Source organism: Astatotilapia calliptera, chromosome 16 (assembly GCF_964374335.1).
Source record: "Astatotilapia calliptera chromosome 16, fAstCal68.1, whole genome shotgun sequence".
Classification (NCBI taxonomy): domain Eukaryota; kingdom Metazoa; phylum Chordata; class Actinopteri; order Cichliformes; family Cichlidae; genus Astatotilapia; species Astatotilapia calliptera.
Window position 1 is genome coordinate 16371098 of NC_137437.1, and position 12029 is coordinate 16383126.

At 42.9% G+C, this 12029-nt stretch overlaps 1 protein-coding gene across 4 annotated transcripts; it reads right to left on the minus strand.

Moving 5' to 3' along the window:
* Positions 1-800: 800 nt before the first annotated feature.
* LOC113008333 (lanC-like protein 3) lies at positions 801-12029 on the minus strand. Of its 4 annotated transcripts, XM_026145686.2 has the most exons (6): positions 11370-12015; positions 8902-9072; positions 8719-8769; positions 6617-6782; positions 6324-6531; positions 801-2527 (listed from the first exon to the last, which is right to left on the minus strand). In XM_026145686.2, the coding sequence occupies exons 1-6, from the start codon at positions 11901-11903 to the stop codon at positions 2368-2370; spliced, it is 1290 nt and encodes a 429-aa protein (XP_026001471.2). In that variant the 5' UTR covers positions 11904-12015; the 3' UTR covers positions 801-2367. The 4 variants fall into 4 exon arrangements, with proteins under 4 accessions (XP_026001471.2, XP_080147203.1, XP_026001473.2 ...); XM_080291077.1 differs by lacking the exon at positions 6324-6531 and having other exon boundaries at positions 11370-12029; XM_026145688.2 differs by lacking the exon at positions 8719-8769 and having other exon boundaries at positions 6617-6814; positions 8949-9072; positions 11370-12011.

The window sequence follows — 12029 nt, forward strand, 5'->3', positions numbered from 1 at the left end:
TCAGATATGCACAATCACATAAATAAGCCATTTTAAGAAATAAATGGGCACTGAGAGGTTCAGCTAAATACAACGGCACCAAAAAATAATGGCTAACAAAATTAAATCAGCTGAATGTATATATTAACTGAGTAAACAATTTTAAATGCAAAAGGAGAAACAACAGGAACAAAAGCTAAATTTAATTTTGTAAAAAAAACCACAAAAAAACCTGTTACCCCCCCATGTGGTCATAGAAGATGGTTAAGTCTATTTGTTTCACCTTTGGACTTAAACTAGCTCCATCTTCAACCTCCACTTTTGCTCTAACCTTAAAGACTGCAGCAGGAGCCAGGTTGATAAAAGAACCCCCCAAAACTGAAATATAATTAGTGCAACCTATACATACTTGCATATACCTATAAAATACTGTTAAAATGTTGTTAAACAAGTATGTACAGCATCATTTATTTATCTATATGAACCTCACTGACGGCTGTTGTGCGGTTGTGGACCAGCACATCCAAGCTCGATGGTTCCAGCTCTGAAAAGCATAAAAATACATTTGAAAAAGTGTAATATTTTTCTATTGCGAGTACTGATCCACTCACAGGGGGATTTTTTTTCTCTGTCACATTGTTCATAAAGCGGCATTGAAAAGCTGATAAAATATTACAGCAATTAAAAGTCATCAGTTTTTATGCAGTCTCCAATAACAGATCCTCATCAATCACCAGTGGACGCTTCGGTTCTGTGTTTTCATGTATTGAGTGTGTTTTCCTGCAAGGCCTTTCCCTTGAATAAAACACCAGTCATCTCTATTATTTTGTCATCTGGACACTTTATTGGTATCAATAATCCAGTAGCAGGTATTGTTTTAAACAGCTTGGATTGCAAATGAAAAACAGCAGCACACATGTACAGCTTGTAAATGTTTCACAACCGGCTCAGTTAAAGTTGGGAAACTGCTTTGGTTTGCTGTTATTCGCAGGCAGTTTTTTTTAATCAACATGAGCCACATGTTCATATAAGCTTCCCAAAGCATCTTCAGTTTCCTGTATTCTCTGCCTTCTTATTCTCTGAGAGATGTGATATCATATCTGAAAGCTAGACATTTGTTTGTAAAGCCTCATTTGCGCATTTAGCTCAAGAAATTCACCACAGAAAGAGTCGCCTCAAGAAACGGACTGAGTTGGACGAAGAGTGAAATTCTCACATCGGCAGCACACTTTGTTCTTTTCTCCTCCATCTCCATCACAAAGGTACAGACTAACTTATTGTTTATCTGTAGGGTAAAAGTTGAAACCAATCACAACATATTGATCACTTTGAAAGTACCCACACAGTAGCTAACATAGTTTTGAAATATTAATAAACACAAATGGCTGTCACACTGGTACAAGGCGTAACCTCAGCTTCAGCGGGTGAGAACAGCACAGCGGAAACAAAGTGTTACTTTTATGTCGATAAACAGTTACATCCCTTCTGTACCTCCCCACCCAGCTTTGATGATCTTTATAGTTTGCGATTATGTAAAGACATGAACTCAAAGGTCTGCGATATGTGACGCTGAGCTGGTGAACTGGTAGAAAAATTTTAAAGGCATTTATGTGACACTCGTTTTTCTGTTTGCAGCTTTTTTGTGTGTGTGACTGGGGTGTGATTGCCTTTTACTTTTATGTGTAAGTAGCTTGTGTGTTTCTGACCTGAGAGCAGCATCTTGGAAGAATATCTCAGTTTCTCATCTCTGTACTTTAGTGCTGGGCTCCTTTCTTAGAGTGACCCTGATAAAGCAGACGACAACACAGACGGAACAATCTGGGCGCTTTGGGTGATGTAAACAAGAAGTACAGCTTAGTGTTAGCGGAGTCAGTGAGTTAGTTGTGGCCGCGTTGTTTTTAGCCTACATTTGTTTACACCATTAAAAATATTGCACTGTACCCATGGATGCATTCACGACTATCACTGCATTACTTTTACGATACAGAAGCAAACTTGATGATTCCCAGACGAATCTGGAGTTACAAGAAGCATCTTTGTTTTTTGTTATTTGTCCCCAAACAGATTTATTGATGTATACGCCCAACGGACATCTCATATAGACCTCCATCACTAGTGACAACAATGGACAATGTTTTTGTGAGTGCCATGCATCGGATAAAGCCTCAAAGCTCAACATTCAAACAGAAAAAAGACAATTTTTCTACAGCAACTTTCCTCTGTGTGATATTGATCTAAAGCCCAAACAAAAAACATTCATCCCTCCACTCTCGTTCTGATCACAATATCAATCCTGACTCTAAAGTTTCTATAAGTTGTTTAGCGATTTCACTGGGAAAGGGGCGGGGTCTGTTCAGGTCAGTGAACAGCAGTAACCTTTCAGTCCATTCACACAAAGACACTGAACAGAGGGAACTCTGACTGGTCTGGCTGCAGGAGGTCGACCAGGAAACAAACGGTCCCCGACAGGCCTTCGAACAGACTGTAGATCCTGGTAACTGAGCGAGAGCCTGCCTTGAATTCCTCAGTGAAGAGGAACTCTGCAAACCTGTGTGGACAAAACAAGAATGGAGACACATAAAAACACAATGTGAAAGCAGCATGTCCAGAACTGAGCTATAACTTCTTGTAGAGATCAGGAGTGCACCTGAAGTTTCTGAACCTCCTTTTAAGACAATAAATGTACACAATGTGGATAAAAGCATTGGGCCACACCTCTTAATCTTTGATTTCAGGTGTTTTCAGTGCCACAGGTGTATAAAATCAAGCACTTAGCCACGCAGTACAACTTAAACAAACATTTGTAAAAGAGTAGGTTGTTTCAAAAGAGGTCATGACATTGAAGCATGGTGCTCTAACAGGATGTCATCATTGCAACAAGTCTTGTGAAATTTCTTCCTACCAAGATATTCCACAATCAACTGTAAATGTTATTGCTGCAAAGGGCAAGCAGATCATGTAAAGTCACAGACCTGATATGCATATAGTGTAAAAGTCACATGACAACGGCTGCTGTAGATGTAGATAATGCGTGTTTGTCACTGCTGCTAATGTAAAAACATGACCCACATGTATGAAGCTTTTGTGATGAAACAGTTTTTGTGATTCTTGTTATGCCCAATGTGTTTTTTTCAAACATTTAAGAGTTAGAAAAGATTGATGCCGCACTCCTTGTGTTATACATGTAGCAAAAGCCAGGAAGCCTAGCTTAGCATTAGCACTGCAAATAAACCAAAGCAGACAGCTTGGCTTTGATAAGGTAATATAATAAAGGTGAAATAATTCACATGCCAGGACCCCTAAAGCCCTTGAAATGTGTCCAAAAATCAAAGTGTAAAAATGACAGTTCACTGTTTAATGGCCAGGCTAGCTGGTTCCTCCCATGTAGCTCTGTGCTACATTATGCTAACTGTCTTCGGTCAGCTTCAAATAGACACGAAGACAGGACCATTGTGTCAATTTACTCATCTAATTCTTGACAAGCAAAAGTTCTCAAAATTTTAAGCATTTCCTTTAAATCACCAGTAATTTTACACACACCAGATAATGCTGAATACAGCCTGAATATTCCCACTATTTTGGTTTTACAAAGCCATTAATCACATTTATGTTACACTTCTTAATAGCAGACATGGTTGAAACCCTGGCATCATCTTCCTGGTAGAAACTGGATGCAGTAGACCTGCAGAAACCAAACTGTAGATGGTTAGATGTTAATGTTACCAAACCCTGAATTACACACTGCTCTCACATAAGCTGCCTTGATGGTTTGAAGTACCTCAAACCAATGTCAGGTCAGCTGTCATTTTGAAACTACACTCAACAAAAATATAAACGCAACACCTTTGTTACTGCTCCCATTCCTGACACCATGACACCCCCCTCCTCCAATCCCTCTCTCAGCAGCAAGACATCTCCCCCCCTCCCCTCCTCCCAAACATCTCCCAGTGTCACAGTGGATCAGGTCAGGAGACAACTGAGGAGGCTTTGCCCCAGAAAGGCAGCAGGCCCAGACAAGGTGTGTCCTAGGATGCTAAAGGCGTGTGCTGCTGAACTTGGGGAGCCGCTACAACGAGTCTTCAACCTCAGTCTGCGACTGGGGAGAGTGCCCACCCTATGGAAGACGTCCTGCATCGTCCCGGTCCCCAAAAAGAACCGGCCCAATGAGCTGAATGACTTCCGACAGGTGGCACTGACGTCACATCTTATGAAGACTCTAGAGCGGCTCTTCCTCAACCTCCTCCGACCACAGGTACAACATGCCCAGGACCCACTACAGTTTGCATACAAGGCGGGTGTCGGAGTGGAGGATGCCATCCTGTACCTCCTGCACAGAGCCCACTCACACCTGGATGGGGGAAAAGGCACGGTCAGGATCCTGTTTCTTGACTTTTCCAGTGCCTTTAATACCATCCGGCCCTGTATGCTTCAAGAAAAACTGAACAGGATGGAGGTGGACCCCTGCCTGGTGGCTTGGATCTCCGACTACCTCACCGACAGACCACAGTACGTCAGGCTGAAGGACATCACGTCTGACACAGTGGTCAGCAGCACAGGAGCACCACAGGGAACTGTGCTGTCCCCTCTTCTCTTCACCCTGTACACCTCTGACTTCTGCTACAACTCTGAATTATGCCATATTCAGAAGTTTGCAGACGACACAGCCATCATGGGGTGTATCTGGGATGATCAGGAAGAGGAGTACAGAAGTCTGGTGAGGAACTTTGTCGCATGGAGTCACACAAACCACCTGCAACTCAACACCTCAAAGACTAAGGAACTGGTTGTGGACTTCGGGAGGTCCAGAGAAGGTCCACTACCGGTTCAGATAGAGGGGGAGGAGGTGGAGGTGGTCAACAAGTACAAGTACCTCGGGCTGTGGGTGGACAATAAACTGGACTGGTCATGCAACACAGAGCACCTGTATAAAAAAGCCCAAAGCCGACTGTACTTCCTCGGGAGGCTGAGGTCTTTTAACATCTGCAGGAAGCTCCTGAGGATGTTTTACCAGTCGGTGGTTGCTGGAGTACTTTTCTATGCTGTGGTGTGCTGGGGGAGCAGCACAGCAAAGAGGGACTCATCCAGGCTGGAGAAACTGATCAGGAGGGCTAGCTCTGTGGTCGGCATGAAGCTGGACACTCTGGTGACAGTGGCAGAGAAAAGGACATTAAAGAAACTGATGGACATTATGAACAATGCTGGGCATCCTCTGCACACGGCCATTAACAACCAGAAGAGTCTGTTCAGTGACAGGTTGCTTCTCCCAAAGACAAGAACTAACAGACTTAAAAACTCCTTTGTCCCACACGCCATCAGACTGTTTAACTCCTCCCTGGAGGGGAGAGGGAGGGGAAACAGGAGGACAAAGGAGGGGGGAACAACTAAGCTGTAGTGCCTCTTCACCTCACTGTGCAATTACCTTTTGTGCAATACTTTTGTAAATAGTCAACGGTGCAATAGACTCAATACTTGAAATGTGCAATTCACTTGTATTTTTATTTTTATTCCTATTTATTCTATTTATCCCCTTCGTATATTTTATTTATATTGTCTCTGTATTTATATATATGTGTGTGTGTGTGTACATATATATGTATATATATATATATATATATATATATATATATATATAATATTCTGTAACTCTGTAACTTCTGTCGGTGCTGTGCTTTTATGGAAATCGAATTTCCCAGAGGAACCCACCCGAGGGATTAATAAAGTTCTATCTAATCTAATCTAATCTAATTCCCCATGGGATGGACGTAGAGACCTAAAATTCATTCCAGATACACAATATAACCATCCCTCCCAAACAGTGGTCACAAATCAGTCCAAATGTGTGGTAGTGGGCACATCTGCTATATTGAGATAATCCATCCCACCTCACAGGTGTGCCACATCAGGATGCTGATCTGACATCATGAGTAGTGCACAGGTGTACCTCAGACTGCCCACAACAAAAGGCCACCCTGGAATGTGCAGTTTTTTGCGCTATTGGGGGTCTGGGGACCCAGAACCGGTCAGTATCTGGTGTGACCACCATTTGCCTCATGCAGTGCAACACATCGTCGCATGGAGTCTATCAGATTGTCAATTGTGGCCTGTGGAATGTTGGTCCACTCCACTTCAATGGCTGTGCGAGGTTGTTGGATATTCGTGGGAACTGGTACACGCTTTAGGTCTCTACGTCCATCCCATGGGGAATGGGAGCAGTAACAAAGGTGTTGCGTTTATATTTTTGTTGAGTGTATTTATTCGAACTTGATGTTGACAAAAAACAGTTATTCAATATCAAAATGTTTGCTGGGTTGTTGCAGCTCCCCAGAAAAGGAGGGCTTTCTTGCCTCTGAGCACGGTAGATGTATTTGGAGTTGCCTGTGAGCCGATAAAGCAGGAGGAAGACATATGCGCTGCCTGCAACTCCGTGACAAATCCCAGGACCTTTCTTCAGCAGACCTTTCTGCCATACGAGTTCTCCACTTCTAATGCATTTATCCAAGTACTGTGGCTTCTTATTGATCAGATAGGCTTTTGCGAAAAGGTACGCCACACCTGTAAGAGACAGGACAGTGTAGCAGTGGGGCTCTAAACCACGGGACAGGAACAGGATGATGGGCATTAACAGCTCAGAGCTTACCCGGGGCTCCGTGGCACCAGTGCACCAACTCGTTCTCCCTTTCGATGATGGCTCCCAGCTCTGCAGGCCAGTTACAGTTTTGCTCCTGGTTCATGAGGAAATCAACACTCTGCCACACCAGATCCTTTTCAGCCCCACTGAGCATGTCTTGGTAGCTCAACAGCATCTGCAGCACAGATGAAAGGCCGTGGGCTGCGCCTGACAGAGGAGGGAGGGCGAGGTGTGTGGGGAGGGTCGCACATGCACAAACAAAATCAGGCATGCAGGAAAACACCATGCCAGGCACACAGACGGACACCACCCAGAGCACAAAAGCGCAAACGCTCACAGAGCACAACGGGAGGACTTGTTTTTGTTCCATTCTAATCCGGAGCTCACTGTACATATTTGACAGTTTTGATAGGTGACATAAAGTCCTATTTTCCAGCACTGAGGAAATACATCAGCAGCCCGAACTTGATGCAAGAACAGGGAAGTGTCCGTCAGCTACATGACATCTGGCCCACAAATAGAATGCTTCAAAACTAGAGATCACTTCGTCAGGACAGTATTTACTGTACATGATGCAGGAATGCAGCACCTGTACTAAAGAGCTAAAAAGACACTGAAGGGATCCAGTAATATAGAGTAATTAGGCTTCAGACTATCTGAACACATGTGTTGTCCGGAGGTCCTCTAGTCTGAACAATAGACACACACGTCTACACACTGATCTAATTACAAGTATACGGACATGCTTGACGCTGGAAATAACAAGAGATAGAAGAGTAACCCTTTGTAGCCTTGCAACCATCCAAGAAGATTATCTCCTGACAAGAACATCATAGCTGGATGATTCTGCACATTTTTAGATTCGCATCAAGTTTAACTGCTTTCCACATCCAATGACAATATTTCCAAACTCTCACATTATAGGTAACAACTACATAATACTCAAAATACGGTAGTAACTATGGTAACGTACAAATGTCTTGAGTCACTCATAATTTCTTTTTGTTTTGCTTCTAAAGAGCCAGACTTTGTCATTATCAAAATGGTCTTTAGTAGTAGTTTTCTAGGCTTTCTGAAGGTCTTTCAAAAGTTTGGGTTTCTTTTTTGGACATTGGCTGCTTTTTCACTCAAATTCAATCCAGTCTTTGTACCTGGACATTTTCAGAGGACTTGTTTTTTTAAATAAGCCACTAAATACTGACCTATAAATCATTCAAGCATAAAAAGACACGACACTGAAGTGTGATACCATCTGGAAAGTGGCAATGGCTGTGTGGGATCATCTTGACAGAAAATGGAACAAAAGGGAACCAAGATCCATCCTGTAAGAAGCCCGGAGCACTATTCCTGAAAACTGCGTAAAGAAAATAGAAGAAAGCTTTCCAGAGAGAGTTCAGGCTGTGCTGGAGAATAAAGCTGATCATCGCAAATATTGACTTTCAAGTTTAACAGAATTAAACAGAATCTGTTTTTGCTGTTTAAACTGTATTTCCATGTATGTTTGCACATGTTTCAATAAATCACTGCAGCTGTTTCCCATATTAATCGATAAATATAAGGAAATGAGGGGTGGCTCAAGACTTTTGCACTGTTGCGCTTTTGTACTGAATATTCAGGTTTTCATATAATGTTTAAATGACCTGAAAGCAACGTGAAAAAACACTGTGAACATGACTGAATCAGTTACCGTAGGAAAGCATTTATCATAGGCCCATAGCGCCTGTCTCCAACCATCCACCACCCCAGACTCCACCAAAGAAATGTCTTCCTCCTGCACTGGCGTTGGATGAGAATTGTAAGTTACAGAATCATCAAACATGGATGTAATTCGTTGGGATCCTGGAGCGAGACTTCCTAAATAATGCTAAACACATGCAGGAAACCAAGACTCTCTGAGGCAGCCCAGCCCACCGCAAATCGATCAAGAAACTCCTCCAATAGCAAACCTCTCATGACAGGCAAACTGAGAACACATGCAGGATCTTCAGCATATATTTTCATCCAGGTATTTCTAATCTACAGATCTCTCAAAATATAACTGTTCCACTTCCTCGTCATCCTCAAAGATGTTGCTGTATCCATGCAAAAGTGGCCAGCAGGGCTATGCTTACTATGAACTCTGTTGATGTGAAAGTTACTTCAACCCTGAGGGGTCTCTTCCTCTGATGCCCATCAAGGAAAAGGACAGTTAGTTTTACACACATGAACACACCAGTCCTGTGACAACAGAAGCTCCTGCTGTGGTCAGAGGACTGAAACTGTGAAAAATCCTGATATCTGTGCATTTACACTACCTTTATAACAAGGGCACTGAACGTTGCACGAAGCTGGTGGTTCTTACCGAGGTACTCTGTTCCATAGTACGAGTACATGAGGGGGAAAGGCTTTCTCTTCTTCCTGGCATACTGTTTTCCTGACTCGATGATGGCCTGGCAAATAGATTTGATTTGATCTTTGCTCAGAATCTGCAGAGCAAATGACACACTGCAGTTAACACAGATAAAAACTCAATTGGAAATACATTGTGCAGCGTTAAAATATTAAACATTTTAATGGTTGTGCACACCCACACTGCAAACTGACCTTTCTCCCAGGAGACATTTTAATATTTTGAAGCACAGGTGTAATTAAAAACATGATGGTTGTATTGATTCAGTCCAGGCAGGCCCAGCATCTGATAATGCACAGTGGCTCAGTGAAAAGGCTTCCTGTGCTGCTATTCCTCCCCCAGCAAAGCCAGCCCCAAACATTTCCAAGTACAGGTCTAATCATGCAAAATAATGACACTGACTGACTCGTGATGAATGTTTAAAGGAATAATGACAAGAATAAAAACTTTTAAAGCAGAAGCAGGCTTAATGTTTAACATAGATTATTCATCTGTTATCTTTTTATGTCAAAACCAACAACATGTTCAGTGTAACTCCAGTGACTCACAACATTTGGTTATATTATGCTGACAAAGTGCTGCAGGGATGAGTTCTGTGTGAAATAAAAGCTTATGATTCCAAAATGTTTTATTGAGAAAGACTCACAGACTAACACTTTTAGAAATTTTGAAATGCAAAGCATCAACATAGGGCTGTTTGCAAACTGCACCATGGTTGCATAATTTCTAGCTGCTGCTCAAGAGCTTCATTTAGACAGCTGTTAGTAACCACCATCTCTGGGGCACTCAACAAGCATTAGAATTCACGAGTGGTGCGATTACTTACTTATTTTATGTAAAGGTCTTTGACACGTTTAAAAAACTGACTTTGAGACGACGAAAAGTTTAAGACCTGTTAGCTTCAGGCAGACATCCACTACAGTGAGCCACAGATGTCTGGGAAACTCACTTTTTTCTACTCCATAACAACCTTTTTTTTCCATTTTCAAACATCCATGTGGTGCTGACTCCAGTGACATCACTTGAACCAGTCTGTCTGGTCTCACAGATCTCTCTCTGAAATCACTAAAGGTTTTTTTTACATCTCTTTTTTCCACACTTGAATTCCCTGTTAATGGATAAAGGTGTGAAACCCATACAGCTGCTCTTTCAGCAGTCTCAGGGCATGTAACCCAAACGTCTCACAGGGGGAACAGCGACACCTTATGAAGCTACTTTCCACTGTTCCCTTGTCACAAGGTGTTACCTTTCATTTGAAAGATTCTTATGCTGGATGCCCTTCCTAACATAATCCTAAATTTATCCAACCTGAAAATGTGAACACATTTTTAACAAGTGGTTATCTGAGTTACTTCTGTCTTCTCCTGAGTTTGAGGTAGACTGGCCATTCTTCTCTGAGTTCTGATCAACAACATGTGGGGGGGGGGGGGGGGGGGGGGGGGGGGGGGATCATTCAAAGATGATAGTGTGGGAAAATCCCAGTGAATCAGCAGCTGAAGTAGTCATACCATCATCCCATTCTGATGCTTGGTTTGAGCTTCAGCAGGTCATTTTGACCTTGTCTACTTTGCCTAATTGCACTGAGTTGCTGCCATGTTATTGGCTGAATAGTATATATATATATATATATATAATTTTTTTTTTTTTTTTTTTTTTTTTTTTTGTCAAGCTATGACTTAATAACAATGTGACTGGTCACTTGCAATGACCAGTCACCAGCGCTGAACCAAGGCCAACATTAGTTTTATATACGCCCTCATTTTTCCCCACCTTGGAGGAATTTGGAAATTGTGCATCACACAATTTGTCCAGCAGTGGGCGTAAACAGCGCTTCAACACAACGCCCTAAAACTTGTACCCAGACTCCCTGTGGTGTTATCTGCTTTTATCTTTATTTTGTATAATTAATGGTGTGAGAAGAATCGGACAATTTATTTAGTGAGAAAATCTTTATCAGCATTCATCGAGATGATGGATTTATCCAGTTAGTTACTGTCCGAGGAAAATGTTAAGATTTCTGTGGGAATTTGAGATTTTCCCACAGAGATTTTCATACAAAATTTATAATCAGTAAACTAATAAGAAGTATTTAAATCAATGAACTGCAATATGAAATGGAAGTTATGACAGCACCTTGAGCTTCGAAATAAAAATTGGAATCACTTGTGTTTTTAAAATCTCGGTCTATAAAATAACCTTTGCAGAAAAAACTGACGTAAACAAGCTTTTGGATTCAGATTAGGAATACGTATTTATCTAATCTAGTCCACACTTAGACCTGTTTTTCGTTAGTGGCAGCTCCGGCAGCTGAAGTTTATTCTCGGAGAGGGATTTATCATTTTAAAGTGCGCCATGCTGTTGTTGTGCGCTCACCTCTATGCCCAGCTTCTGTTTGAGGACCAGGGCGGCGCACAGGTACCCAGCCCGCCCTACAAACAGCTCATCCGAGCCGCACTCCAGAAAATGGATGGGAGCGCACACCTCCCACAGGTTACGGAATTTAGTCAGCGGCTTCACGAAATCAGCCAAGCCCAGGGACTTGTAGATCATAGCGGCCACAGCGTAGATGCCCGCCCCGCCGAGCAGGAAGGCGGCACGCATGTTTTCGTCCGGCTCCGCATCCACGTATCTGACCGACATGTCGATGATCTGCTTGGCCGTCTTCAGGTAGACATCCCGGTACTCAGAGAACAGCGGGAACTCGCTGACGTGATACAGCATGTAAGCCACCCCGGCCGGCCCATCGTATAGCCCTCCGTCGCAGTCGCTGAGGTCGATGGGAACAGTTTGAAGGATTTTATCTATGCTGGCGACCACGACGGGCACGGCAGCTTCGGCGCCCTGGCCCGGGAGCAGCGCACCTTTGTAGTCGGAGAAACGGTTGGCAAAGCAGCGAGTGTTTTCCATCACCGACGAAAAGCCGATAGAGACAGCACGACGTGCACGCAGGACCCACTGATAACGCAGATCCGTGTCAGCTACTCAAAGTATCCAAGAGGAGAAACACTTTAATCCAATCCCATCAGGTCTCAG